This window comes from Cricetulus griseus, chromosome 6, assembly GCF_003668045.3.
Source record: "Cricetulus griseus strain 17A/GY chromosome 6, alternate assembly CriGri-PICRH-1.0, whole genome shotgun sequence".
Classification (NCBI taxonomy): Eukaryota; Metazoa; Chordata; class Mammalia; order Rodentia; family Cricetidae; genus Cricetulus; species Cricetulus griseus.
In genome coordinates, this window is record NC_048599.1 from 112,225,094 (window position 1) to 112,238,834 (window position 13,741).

The window sequence follows — 13,741 nt, forward strand, 5'->3', positions numbered from 1 at the left end:
TAGGCTGGGCCTTCCCATATCAATCATTAATAAGAAAATGTCCCCCAGCTGGATCTTATGGAGGCATTTGAAGTATCCTCCTACAAGATAACTCTAGCTTGTGTCAAGTTGACATAAAACTAGATAGCACAACCATCTTTATCATATCCTGAGTCCGAGAATCAGGTTTTAGATTTCTTGCTCTTTTATTTCAATTTTTTTTTAAAATAGAAGGGCCCTACTATTGAAATTATGTAATCCTTTGCAACACAGTCAAGAATGGGCCACATGTAAGGCAGAGGCCCACAAGATTACAATGGAGTTGAAAATTTTCTATTACCTAGTATGTATTATGTTTAGAGTGAATGTCTACCAGAGGTGAATTGCTAAAGCTTTGGTCCCCAGGCAGATGGAAATAGAAAAGGTGGAACCTATGGTAAGGTCCTTAGTCATTGCGGCATTCACTCAAAGGAGTCATGGACATCTGGCCTTTCTGCTGCCTAAAATTCCAGAGCACAATACGGTTGTCAAGCAGGGTATGACTATGACTCTATATTTTTTAAGATCCACTTATACATACAAAATATATTATTGTTTCATATTGAAATACTTACTCTCAATGGAACAGTTAACCAGAAAACTTTTGATTCATTTTTGACAAGTGCCAAAAGGAGAAAAAAGGCAAAACAAAAGTTTGGGAATTTGATTCAAGTGATATTTGAAAAGAAACAGGCACCTTTTAATGTTTTGCCTCTTAGTTTAGAAAGACATGTTCCTTTGTTCTCACATACTCACTGTATGCACATCTCACACAGCATCCACAGCACGCGGCAGAACTGTTCTGGACTGGGGCTCTTGTGACAAAATAAGGTAGGGAATTTCCTTATGCTACTCTGAAGGGAGGGCAAGACTGCGTTTCTGAGTTTCCATGATCTGCCTGACAGGAGAGAAATTCCAACTTCAATGTTTGTCTAGGGCATAAATTTACGAGCCTGGAAACATAGATGGAGACACAGACACATATATACAACATAAAGGTGATTATATATATGTATATATGTATCCATATATAAAATACAATTGTGATTTTATGCATATATATATATACGTCTATGTTACACATATGCATAAAATCACAATTCTAAGTATTTATTCAACATTTCTTTCATACCATATGCATTCAAAACCAATACAAGTAATCATGATAATGTATAGATTACTTCATTTCTGTGTCACAATACTACCTAAGAAAAACAAGAGGTTTCACTTTGATTCCCAACGGACAGTGTCCGTCATGGTCAGGAAGACACTGTGACTTGACTGCATCCATGGCAGAGGAGGATATAACATGGCTTGTTACATCTAAGCAAGCCAGGAAGCGGAAAGCTTTGGGGAGTAGGCCTGGTCTGTACCCACTTCCATGGCCCCATAGCTACATCCCATGTCCACAATCTTCCAAGCAGCACTGTAAGCTGGGGACCAAATGTACAGATGCATGAGCCTATTAGGGTGTTCACATTCCAACCACATCAGATGTGTATGTTTCTAATTTCACAGGAGAGTGTGTCTAAAAGTACTTAAAAATAATAAATTATGATAAAAATTAATGTATTAGTGAGAGTAAAAGCAAAGCTTCCCAACGACTGTGATCACATACCATCATAACAGCTTATACTGAAGTCATAGACCTGAAATGGCAGGCCAGAAACTGCTCTGTTGTCATAATAAAACTGGCTTGCAATATTTACTCAAATGTATTAGAGACTAACATGCTAACAGCATAGCACTTGCTTTTAATTTTTTGTATTAAAAAATAGAAAAGTAAAAAAAAAAAAACTAGAAAAGTCTCAACATGACTATTTTGATAGCCTTTGTAGAAAACATGCCATCAACTTAAACCATATATTACTAAAAATGATATAAGTTCATCTGTGAGAATACACACAATTTCTCAATTCCAATAAATGTATGATAGTGGAAATGGTTTCCTGTCACATCATTTGACATACTTCTGTTTTAACTGAGATACATGTATTTACATTTAATGGAATTAATGCCAAAGTTGAAAATATTGTTCCCATGATTAACTTACAGCACTAAAACTTCCTTGTATTCAATCAAAATGTGAGTATTCTCCCTTTTCATTCAGAAATTGACTTAGTTTTTTATTACAGAGTCATTTAAGAGTAGGGTGTGTCCCAGTGTGAAACACAATGAGGGAATTTATTTTAAAATACAAATATATAATTCAGATGCCGGGCATTGGTGGCTCATGCCTTTAATCCCAGCACTTGGGAGACAGAGGCAGGCGGATCTCTGTGAGTTCGAAGCCAGCCTGGTCTACAGAGCAAGTTGCAGAACAACCTCTAAAGCAATACAGAGAAACCCTGTCTCGAAAAAAAAAATTAAATAATAAATAAATAATAAATAATAAATAAATTGAATATATATATATATTCAATTTATTTAATTTTTTGTAGAAATGTGACTTGGTGGTGATGAGCTCTTGCTGCTTTTCCAGAGGACCAATGTTTCATTTTCAGAACCCAGTCAAGGGGCTCACACCTACCTGCCTGTCACTCTTGATTCCAGATGATAAGAAGCCTCTAGACTCCCTAGGGACCCTAATTCATACACACACACACACACACACACACACACACACACACACACACACACACACAAAAACAAAATAAATCTTTATGAAAACATAATTCAAAAGAAGGCAACTAGTAAGTATTAAAAATATTTAATTTGGAAAAAATTTAAAAAAATAAAAATTTAAATTGGGATGCAATTATTAACAACTAGTAAGATAAAATCTTTGCTAAAGAATTTAGAGAAATGTCATATATTCTATTGTCTGTGGCTATAACAAAACACCACAAACTGTCACATTTAGAAAGAAAACAAGTTGATTATGGCTCACATTCTTGAAAGCCAGGAGGCTACTAGCAGTTTCTGGAGAGGGCCACATGCTTTTCTGTGTGGAGGAAATGAGTGTAAAAGGAATATAGTGTCTGAAGAACCAAAGCATAGGTCCAAGAAGAAAGAAGGAGCTGAGTAACTTGTTTTCAAGCCATCTAGTGGAATCACATTCATACCACCATGAGGATGGGACCCTTAGGATCTAATTCACTCTTAAGGACTCTGCTGTTGCTCAATACGATCATATTTGCAATTACACTTTAGCATGAGCTTCAATGGGACAAGTCACACCCAGTCTTCACAGTAAGCACATGGTGAGAGAGATTCAGACTCCCCCACCCAGTCACTGGGAACATTGCCCCTTTCTGTCAAATGAGCAGTATACTAGTCATCATGCTTAGAGACATCTGATAGTGAAACTGATGATACCAACTAACTCAGTGCATCTCACAACGACAACAATGAAGGATATACATGCAAGGAAGATGGAAAGTTAATGGGGAAGACTATAGGGGTTATATGACATACATGCACACTGAAATTAACAAAAGCAAACAACAGAAATTTTAAAATGAAGCAATTATGACTAGCTTCATCAATCTCAAGAACAGTATTATTCTACATGAGTTTAACACATAAGCATTATAGACATTTTTAAATGATACATTAACGAGGAGCCGTTGGCACATCTTTGAAATAGTGATCATTTATTGATCAGTATTTGGTAAAAGATTTATCAACTCACCTGTCCAGCAACAGCTGTGAAGTAAGTCCACATAGAGTCGTCAGCAGGAGAGTAGCTGTCAGAGTAGGCCAGGTACCCAGGATAACTGCCAGAGAACATACTGGGACCTGGCATCGGCTGGCCCATTTGCATCTGCATTCCTGGAATATGACCGCTGAAGTTTCCAAACTGTTGATGGAAAAGACAAGCTTGGTAATAAAAAAAGTTGAGCTACAATACTTAAGTGAAAATGAATTATTTTAATCACCTAAAGACTAAAAATCCAATGACAAAATCTTCCAAACATATCTGTCACTGAAGCCTTAACTACAAGATGCTAGAAGGTCTGTATTAAAACACAGTTCATCAACATGTTACTCAACTGTAAAAGAAGTATAAAAGACAAGTTTCAATCCTCTAACTATGGCAATGTATGTAAGGGAAAGGGTTGTGCATGTCAGTAGGTACCCACAGAAGCCAGAAGATTTTTGAGCTCCTGGAGTGGGAGTGACAAGTTGCCTGATGTGGGTACTGGGAACAGAGCTTGGTCCTTTATATGAGTACTATGTGCTCTTAAACACACTGAGCCTTCTCTCCAGCCTCTAGTCTCTAAGAACCTTTAAAACTGTGCTTCTGAGCCCGGCAGTGATCTGTGGTATGAGATTTCAATCCTAGCACTTGACAGGCAGAGGCAGAGGCAGAGGCAGAGGCAGAGGCAGAGGCAGAGGCAGAGGCAGAGGCAGAGGCAGAGGCAGAGGCAGAGGCAGAGGCAGAGCAGAGGCAGAGGCAGAGGCAGAGGCAGAGGAGGCAGAGGCAGAGGCAGAGCAGAGGCAGAGCAGAGGCAGAGGCAGAGGCAGAGGCAGAGGCAGAGGCAGAGGCAGAGGCAGAGGCAGAGCAGAGGCAGAGGCAGAGGCAGAGGCAGAGGCAGAGAGGCAAGCAGATCTCTGTGAGTTCCAGGCCAGCCTGGTCTACAGAGCAAGTTCCAAAACAGCTAGTGCTACACAGAGAAACCATCTCAAAAAAACAGAAACCAAACAAACAAAACAGTGGTTCTGAACCTTCCTAATGCTGCACCATTAATGCACATCCTCATGTTGTGGTGACCCCAAAATTATTTTCATTGCTACCCCATAACCATAATCTTGCTACTGTTATGAATCATAATGTAAATGTCTGTGTTTTATCTGTTTCCTGATTGTCTTAATTGATCCCTCTGAAAGGGTGGTTTGACCTCCAAAGGGGTGGTGACCAAAACATTAAAAGAAGAATGTGTATGACTTTAAGGAAAACTAAAAGCACATATAAACAGAAAGTAAAGCCTAGGGTTTCACCTACAGTAAACTCAGAAGTATGTTTCTAGACATGTGCTTAGTTTAAAATCGGGTAAATACAGTCAAACTATGACCTAAGCATGGGAAATCACAGAGGTGAAGCACCTTCAGCTGTAAGAGATGTAGTTTTTCCAAAAAGTAGAGTTACCAGAAAAAAAAAAAAAAATCCCAATCCAAGTCGCCTTCCAAAGCAGCATGAAAATCTACAATGCTACTGATGAACAGATACCGAGCACTGAGGGCCTTTGTACTGCCTGAGCGCCATCCTAAGTACTTTCTATCTTTTATGCTGATTTTTACCAGTCTGAAGATAAGAAAGCAGTTTGTCCTATTGCCTTTGAGGACCTAAAACTTCAAGGACTCCCAAACAGGCCAGGTACTCTAACACAGTCTGACAACTGAAGCCATCCACGTATGTGTCTCTAATTATGACTATGGCTTCTCCCTTTTTACTTGGTATAGATTTGAATGCCTTAGAAAAGCTCCTTACTTTGCATTTTTATGAGTCCAGAGAGGGAAGAAGCATTAAGGCTGTTCCTTATTCAATTTCAAACAAAAACTGTCTTGTCCTGCACCTGTGCAGCTCAGCAAAGACTGCCAGAGGGCAGGAAGAGAAAGGAATTACAAGAATGAGGGAGAAACAGGAACATGACTTGGGAACCTGCTGTGGATTGTTCACGTGCCTCTGGGCTCAGGTAAAGTCTAAGGCACCAAGGAAGCACTGGGGACTGTAGGAAATGCATTCGGGTGGGAGGTCATAAAGCAGTGATTCGCCCAGCTCCATTCACCAGCTGGAATGAGTTATCAGAATTGACCATAGCACTTTTAGATCCAACATGTAACAGGTGCATGTGACTCCAAACTGGTTAGTTCCTTATGCCAACACTTTTTAAAATTCACTTATTTTATGTGTATGAGTGTTTTTGCCTGCACGTATACAAGTACTACATGTGCAGGGCTTAAAGAGGTCAGGAGAGGGCATTGGATCCTCAGGAAATGGAGTTATAGACAGTGGTAAACTGCCAAGTGGGTGTGGGTTACAAACAGTTGTAAACTGCCAAGTGGATGCTGGGAATCAAACCCTAGTCCTCTGGAAGAGCAACCACTGCTCTTAACCTCTAAACCATCTATCTCTCCAGCCCTGCCAACACTGGCAAATAAAACAAGTTCATGTAGTCTTTGTCTATGCTTAAGTCACCATGTGTGATAGTTTAGGAGGCAAAGAGAAAGATTCTACAGAGAAAGACCCCAAGTACAATCCACCCAGGAAAGAGAAAAGAAGCAAAAGCCTCTAGAGGTTTTAGGAAAGAAACCAAAGGAAGCCACTGGAGATGGAAAGGAGTGTTCCAGTGCTGCCCAATCAGATGTGGCTTTTTCAGTCAACAGTACTATCAAATGACCAAATCCAGCACGTGGGACTGGAAAAAAAAAAATCCAGCCAGTAAGCAGCTTGATAATGGCAGGAGGACACTGAATGGACTACACAAATACTGCTACCATCAATCAAAACGCTGACTCGATTAACAGAACTTTAATTTATAAAGCAACAAATTGTAGACTTTTCCAGCAGACAGGGGATGTTTAGTAAATCTACACTGGCTCTCAATGGAAGTTCACTGACCAGTTTGTCTGATTCTTGATAACTTGAAGAATGCATGAGGATGCTTGATTTACAGCATAATAAATTGATGGGGAATTCCTTCAGTGGTGTCTAGGCCAGATTCTCTCACCACTCTCTACTTTTGTGGAAAGAGGCATCAAAAAACCTGCCTAAACTCAGCAACTTGGGACTCAAGAGAATGAAATGTTAAAGTAACTGTTGAGATTGGCAAGTGATACAATCTTTTTGTGCTGGATGTAGCACATAATCAACTTGAACACTTTCCAAAGGAGATTGGAAACTGCACCCAGATAACTTGACTTGCAGCACAATGAACAAGTAGACCTCCCACATACAACAGAAAATCCGACCCATTTAAATCATCTTGCCCTGATATACAATAGATTGTCAGGAATTCCCAGATCATTAGCAAACTGCCATAAATTTGAGAACTTAAAAATTAGAAAACAGGGCTGGAGAGATGGCTCAGCGGTTAAGAGCACTGATTGTTCTTCCAGAGGTCCTGAGTTCAATTCCCAGCAACCACATGGTGGCTAACAACCACCCTGAATGAGATCTGGTGCCCTCTGCTGGCATGCATGCAGAAGACTGTATAACAAATAAATAAATAAATAAATAAAATCTTTTTTTAAAAATTAGAAAACAGTAACATTCTACACTGCACCTGAAAGTCTTTTGTCCAGTCCTGTAAAATTGAATAGCTGAATCATATCCAGTATGTGGTCCATCTCAGTTTTCCACAATTTATTCCCTCAACATGAAACACAGGAGAATCAACAAGATCTCACTTTGGAATTCTCTCCAGAGCTAAAGTATAAATTAATTGAGATGAATATGAAGGACGATCAGTTAACATTACTTCTTTTAGATTTGGAACTTGGACCAGTATGTTAGGACTGAATTGAGGCATTAGCTAGCTGAGCTTACCAAGGTACCAGTGGATGTTTCAGGACTTATTTCTCTTGAGGTTCTACTATTATCTTCCAAAGATGCTTCCCCACAATCTTGGAAACATTAGCAAATTAAGAGAATTAGACCTAGAGGAGAATAAATTGGAATCCTTGCCCAATGAAACCATTTATCTTAGGGATTTATAGAAATTGTTTTCCGAAGAGCAGTGGTGGCTCACGTGTTTAATCCCAGCACTCAGGAGGCAGAGGCAGGTGGATCTCTGTAAGTTTGAGACCATCCTGGTCTACTAGAGCTAGTTCCAGGACACCCTCCAAAGCCACAGAGAAACCCTGCCTGGAAAAACCCAAAAAGTAAAAAAAGAAACTGTTTTTGACAAAAAACCAGGGGACCACTCTCCCCAGTGGTACTGGTCACCTTACCAGTCTCACACATCTTGTCCTTGGAGAGGACCTACTTACTTATTTTCCTGAAAAAACTGGTTCCCTGGAGAAGCTAAAACTATTTGAATAGCAACCCCAACCTAATGGGCTTCCCTTTGAGCCAGCTCTCTGCTGCAAGCTCTCAATCATGAATATTGAGTACTCTCACTTAGTCATCTTCCACCTCAAATTGCTACTGGAGGTCCTTCCTTCATTATTCAGTTATTAAAGGTGTGGGGTCCATATTGGGTCATGATCTGATACAAACTGCTGGTTCCACACACTGCTCAAAATCACACTCTGATTAACGTTTCATATCTACATTCTCTATCTATGTATGTACATATTTGTACATGGCACATTTATAAAGACTATTCGTTGTTTCTACAAATTAAAAAAATCATAGCCAGTTATGTATATTTTTAACTGTTAAAAAAGGCTTATATAATTTTTCTTGACTACATTTGGATGGATGTTTTCCTGTTGTATAATTCAATATTATAGTCTGTTAAAATGTTGCCAGCAAATTATGAAGTTATTAAATTTAAGGGACAAAGTAGTATGGTTAGATATGTTTCTCTTAGAAAAATAAACCAACATTTTTCTTGCAATTATTTACATACATTTTCCCCTATCAATTGTCAGATCTTTATAACAGAATAGGTGCAATATTTCCTTAACTTACTTTGAAATCTGAGATTTAAATTTTATATATTATTTAAAGTTGGAGTAAATCCCTGGGATTTTTTTCATGTTTTGATTTGCTGTTTAATCAATCAGATCTAGAGTTTATATCCTCTCTCAAACATTCTGTGGCAGCTTGTTTAATCATAAAAAATACTTGTTTGCTGAAACAACTGGCAAACTGAAAATATATACTCAGAAATAGAAAATTCCATTAATTTTATTTATTTGAATTGTGGAACAAAATATCTAAACTGAGTCTTTGGATTCAAGGCATTGACATCTTTCCTAGTATAAATATGTTTTCTTAACTTTGGAGGAGTGGAAACTTGTAGTGAAGATGACGTTTTCCCCCCCATTCTTGGAGATCAGAGAGCCACAAAAATTTAACTGGAAAAGTTGGCAAATAAATTACACACTAAACACACATTCTATACATGTGTTTATGGTGTGTGTGTATGTCATAAACCACGATAGGTAACTTTAAAGATGTTTCCCATCTTTATACAACAAGATCAATTGTCTTTCTTTAAAGACAGAGTATATGCATGTCTCAAGGTTATTTATCTGTGTACTATGGTTTTATGTATTGCCCTGCTTGGGACATCTTTCTGTCCTAGAGTTTCCATGTCTAAGCACTATATCTCCACACTATGCTGTACTGCTGCTGAATTAACTACATGAATTTTCCCTGTATGTGGGGCATCAGACTCAAACAACTAAGTTCAGCACAATTAACTTTTTTTTTTTTTTAAGGTTGACATAGGGTTTCTTTGTGTACCCCTGCTGGCTGACCTGGATTTCACTCTGTAGACCAGGCTGGGCTCGAACTCACAGAGATCCATCTGCCTCTGCCTCTACCACCACTCCTCTCCCCCAGTGCTGGGATTTAAGCCACCCACCTATGACCATTACTTTTAATATCATCTTTCCTTTGCTGGCAGGGAGTGACACAGTTAGGAAAAGAGACACATTGCACAGATGCCATTGGTATAAGATGTACATGTACTATTTGATACAATTTTATTTTTCTTTCGGCTTTTAACACCAGCAAAACTGTAAATATGTGCTCCTTATTTTATACTCTTATTTTTGGTAGTATTGGTTTAAGTTGGTTTAATTACTGAGGAGACCCACAGAGGAACTACATCCTAGATGACACCCTAAAATATACTTGTCATATAATGAATGACTATTACATATAATTACATAATTCTGTTTTGTCTTTTTGTTTGTTTTGTATTCCTGACCCATTTTGTTGGGCATTGTGTTTTAAACAGCTTCTAAAAATTAAAACAATAACATCAAGATAAAAATTTGGATGTTTGCTTTTTCTGGCACTCGACCTCAGGACTGGATTTGAGGTAAAATCTATGTTTATAAATGGCAAACTTGTAAGAATCAAGTAAGAAATCAAAGACAGGCAAAAACAGAAAGCACCACAGTGCTTCAACCTGCTATAAAACTATTGCAGATGTTCACTGGATCTCACCAAGTCAACTTCTTTCTCCTGTAGTTCATCAGTTAAAAATATTGTTTATAACGAAGGTTGGAGAAACCCACAGGAACAGTTGACCTGAACAAGGGAGAGCACATCGACCCCAGATGCTGTCAGGGAGGCCAGTACAAGACTGATCCAGACCCCTGAACATGGATGTCAATAAGGAGGCCTCTGCACTCCAGGGAGCCTCTGGTGGTGGATTAGTATTTTTCCCTGGTGCAAGAAGGGACTTTGAGAGCCCATCCCACGTGAAGGGTTACACTCTGGCCCTGGACACATGGGGAAGGGCCCAGGACCAGCATAGGAAGACTTGGTGGACTTTGCAGAGCCCCCGTTGAGGGCCCTACCCTGCCTGGGGAGTGGTGGGTGGATGGGGTGGGGGGTGGGGTGGGGGAGGAGGGCTGGGGGTGAGGGGAGGGAGAGGGAGAAGGGACTTGAAATAAGCTTGTTCCCTAACTAGAACTAATAAAATAAAATAAAATAAATATATATATATTGTTTATAAAATAAACTTGTTTAATGTAGTGCTACATACAGCTTATGTATATGTGTGTTATTAAAATAAATTTCACATCCAAGTGTACTTATATATTAAGATTATTAGACCTTAAAATTTAGAGGCAGTGGTCTAGTATCTTTTCTTGAAGAAACATGGCTTCTCAAAATGAAAACATAAAAATTGTTGAAAACATAAAAATTGTAACAATTTGGACCTCCCACATTTCTTTTATTTAATGCTTAAAATTTGTGGAAAATACAGATGTCCTAGAGTTTCCATGTCTAAGCACTATATCTCCACACTATGCTGTACTGCTGCTGAATTAACTACATGAATTTTCCCTGTATGTGGCCGTATGTGGGGCATCAGACTCAAACAACTAAGTTCAGCACAATTAACTTTTGTTTTTTTTTAAGGTTGACATAGGGTTTCTTTGTGTACCATACAACCATACAACTTGTGGATTCTTTATTTTTTCCGTCTTTGGATTTTCTGGGGACAAGATCCTATACTGTGCTTCAGGATAACCTGGAAACTTTTACAGTCACAGGCTAGTCTTGACTTCTCAACAATTCTGCCTTGGCCTCCAAAGTGCAGGATGACACAGTGAGCTACCAGACTCAGCTGGTTCTAGCTGGTTTGATTCTAATTTATACAAGCAAGGTCACAGGTAGTTCTGACTAGCCTCAAACTGAGGATGACCTTGAACTCCTGCAGCCATCTCCCAAGTGTAGGGATTTCAGGTCAGGCTACCATGCCCAGTTTAAGTGCTTCTGGGGTTCCAACCCAGGACCTTGAGCATGCTAGCAAGCTCGCTCACAATTGTTGCTACATCCTCAGCTGTGTTTGATAAATAATATTTAAACAAATGAAAATCTATTGGAAATGCATTTCCTAAAATCATAAATTATGTATTTTAGTAGATAAAGGTACACTATGTAGCAGAGAACATTTTCTATTTTGTTAACTATAACAAGTATCAAAGTGTGGGCTGATAACATTACCTTAAGGGCATGCTCAGTGCATTTCAAGGACTAATGGCGAATATACATTGGAAAGTACATGGTGTTAGATGAAATTCAAACAAGTAATTTCAAGCAAACCAGTTTTGGTATCGCATATTGTCGAAGCTGAGGGCCTGGAACTAAAACTTACTTTTAAAAATAATCATCACTTACTCTCAGGGGTAGAAATTATTTGTCTAAGGACCATAATCACATTCCAATGTCAACTCTTTTGAACTGTAATAAAACATTAAACTTCTCTTTTTTTTTGGGGGGGGAGGAGGGTGGCAAATAAGAATAGGCATAGAATATACGCTCTCTTCTGTCCCCACTGCAGTGACCACGGCAAGGCCCCACTTGAAAGCCTGATAGCCTGCCTCACTGTGCAGGTCACTGATGGGAGGAGTCAAAGTTTGGTTTCTTTTGAAAGAAGGAAAGTCTTCCTTCCCACAAGCCGCAGTAACTCCTTGTAACTCTCAGAGGTACTGAAGGTAAAGTTACATGAGAGGGAAAAACCCAGCCCCCTCCAAAAGCAAAGTCTAGAAAGTCAGATTGTGCTTGTTACTACAGAAAAGTTTAAGAGGCACTGAAAGTTCGTCCCAATTTATTCCCCAGCAATTTAAAAGACAAGAAGAGGTTATTAAAAATGAATAACTCGGGATGAGGATCGCTAGAAAAACTACCTGGATGGGGGGGGGGGGCGCAAATCGCAAAAGGTAACTAGAAGAAGACATGGTATTTTGTTCCTCCATTCTGAAAACGAAATTTGTAAGTCACAAACACTTCACGCTTCTCGATGCTCTGGATCAGACCCCAACTCGCAGTTCTCCCCTGGGTTCAGGGCCCCGCCCAGCTCCAGCTTCTAGCGCTACGCAGAGTCCCGGCGTTGCCTGGTACCAGACAGAGGGCACTGTCAGGACCAGAGGGTAACCTCCACATCGCGACGCGGCCCGCAGGGTCGCCACAGCTCGGGAGGACTTACCGCTCCACCGTATCCTGGGTAGGCCATGACCAGCGGATCAAGAGTCACGAGTCGCCCGTAAGTCAACGTCAGCGCTGCTGCGAGGAAGGCACAGGTGTGCGACAGGTGCGGAAAGGTCTGAACTGCAGTGGCTCGCACCTCCGCTCCCGGAGCCCGCTCCGCCTCTGGAGCCCCGCCCCTGTCCGAGGCAAGCCCCGCCTATCCCAGCTATGATTGGCTGAAGCTTGTCTCATGGATTCCAGTTCATCTCTCTTACTGGCTCTTTCAAGTTCTTTCCAGAAGCCTCCTCCACAGTCATTTCCCCACCCTCTGTGGAAAGCTTCTCTAAGCTATCAACTCCTAGAGTTTCCTTTCTCGGTAGAATCCCCGAGGCAATCAGCCTATGACTTCTTTTAACCTATCCGTAGTTCTTTTAACCAGAGAGTTGTAACTTTGCAGTTACTCACAGTTCTATAGAGTGTGGATGCAGCAGCAGAACTTTGAAACCTTGATCATAGCTATGCTACATTTGATGTCTAATGTGAGAAAGGGTATTTGTCAATTTGTAGTGGTGGTCGCAGTTGCCAGAAGCAGCAAATAAAAATACAGGGAGTCTGGTTGAATTTGATTTCTGAATAGATTTTAAAACTCATGTGTGTTCCAAATACTGTGTAGGAATATACTATTTTTAAAAGAATGCTGTTTACATGCATGGGGTCTTCGGCTATTTGGTAACTTTACAGGTGATTCAACTTTTAAGCAATCTCTTAAGACGTGCTGCCTGATTATAAACATCAAGAGAACATCTTTGGTTTTTATCGTTTGACAAAAAGCAACAACCAGCCTGTTTTTCTCTGAAACCCATGGATTTTTGTGTCTCCAAAGTTTAGAGTTCAAAGAAGCAGTACTGCTATTAGAATTAGCTTACAAACAAAAGTTGATACCATTTCTTTCTGAAAAAAAAAAGAAAGCCCTAATATTAAAAAAATAATTGAGAACGTCAAAATGTCAAGTATTAACAGGAAATCAGCCTTGCAGAGCTGAGTAATAGCAGAGCTGAGTAAGATTGCTTTGCTGTACTGCAGCGGAAGAACATTCTGGACCTTGTGAAACTATTTTATCAGAAGAGGTAGAAAGAAGCAAGTTGCTAATATCCACCCTACTGTTGAGAAAGTGCC

General features: G+C 39.7%; 1 protein-coding gene and 1 pseudogene across 1 annotated transcript in view; one reads left to right on the plus strand and one right to left on the minus strand.

Annotated features, from left to right (window-relative positions):
- The window catches only part of Gca (grancalcin), a 29,284-nt gene extending 16,673 nt beyond the window's left edge, over positions 1 to 12,611 (minus strand). The window contains exons 1-2 of the mRNA XM_027420314.2: positions 12,585 to 12,611; positions 3,653 to 3,820 (exon numbers count right to left, since the gene is read on the minus strand). Coding sequence (XP_027276115.1) covers positions 3,653 to 3,820; positions 12,585 to 12,611 — 195 coding nt within the window. The remainder of the gene's footprint in view (positions 1 to 3,652; positions 3,821 to 12,584) is intronic.
- LOC103159432 lies at positions 6,162 to 8,175 on the plus strand (annotated as a pseudogene).
- Positions 12,612 to 13,741: the final 1,130 nt, after the last annotated feature.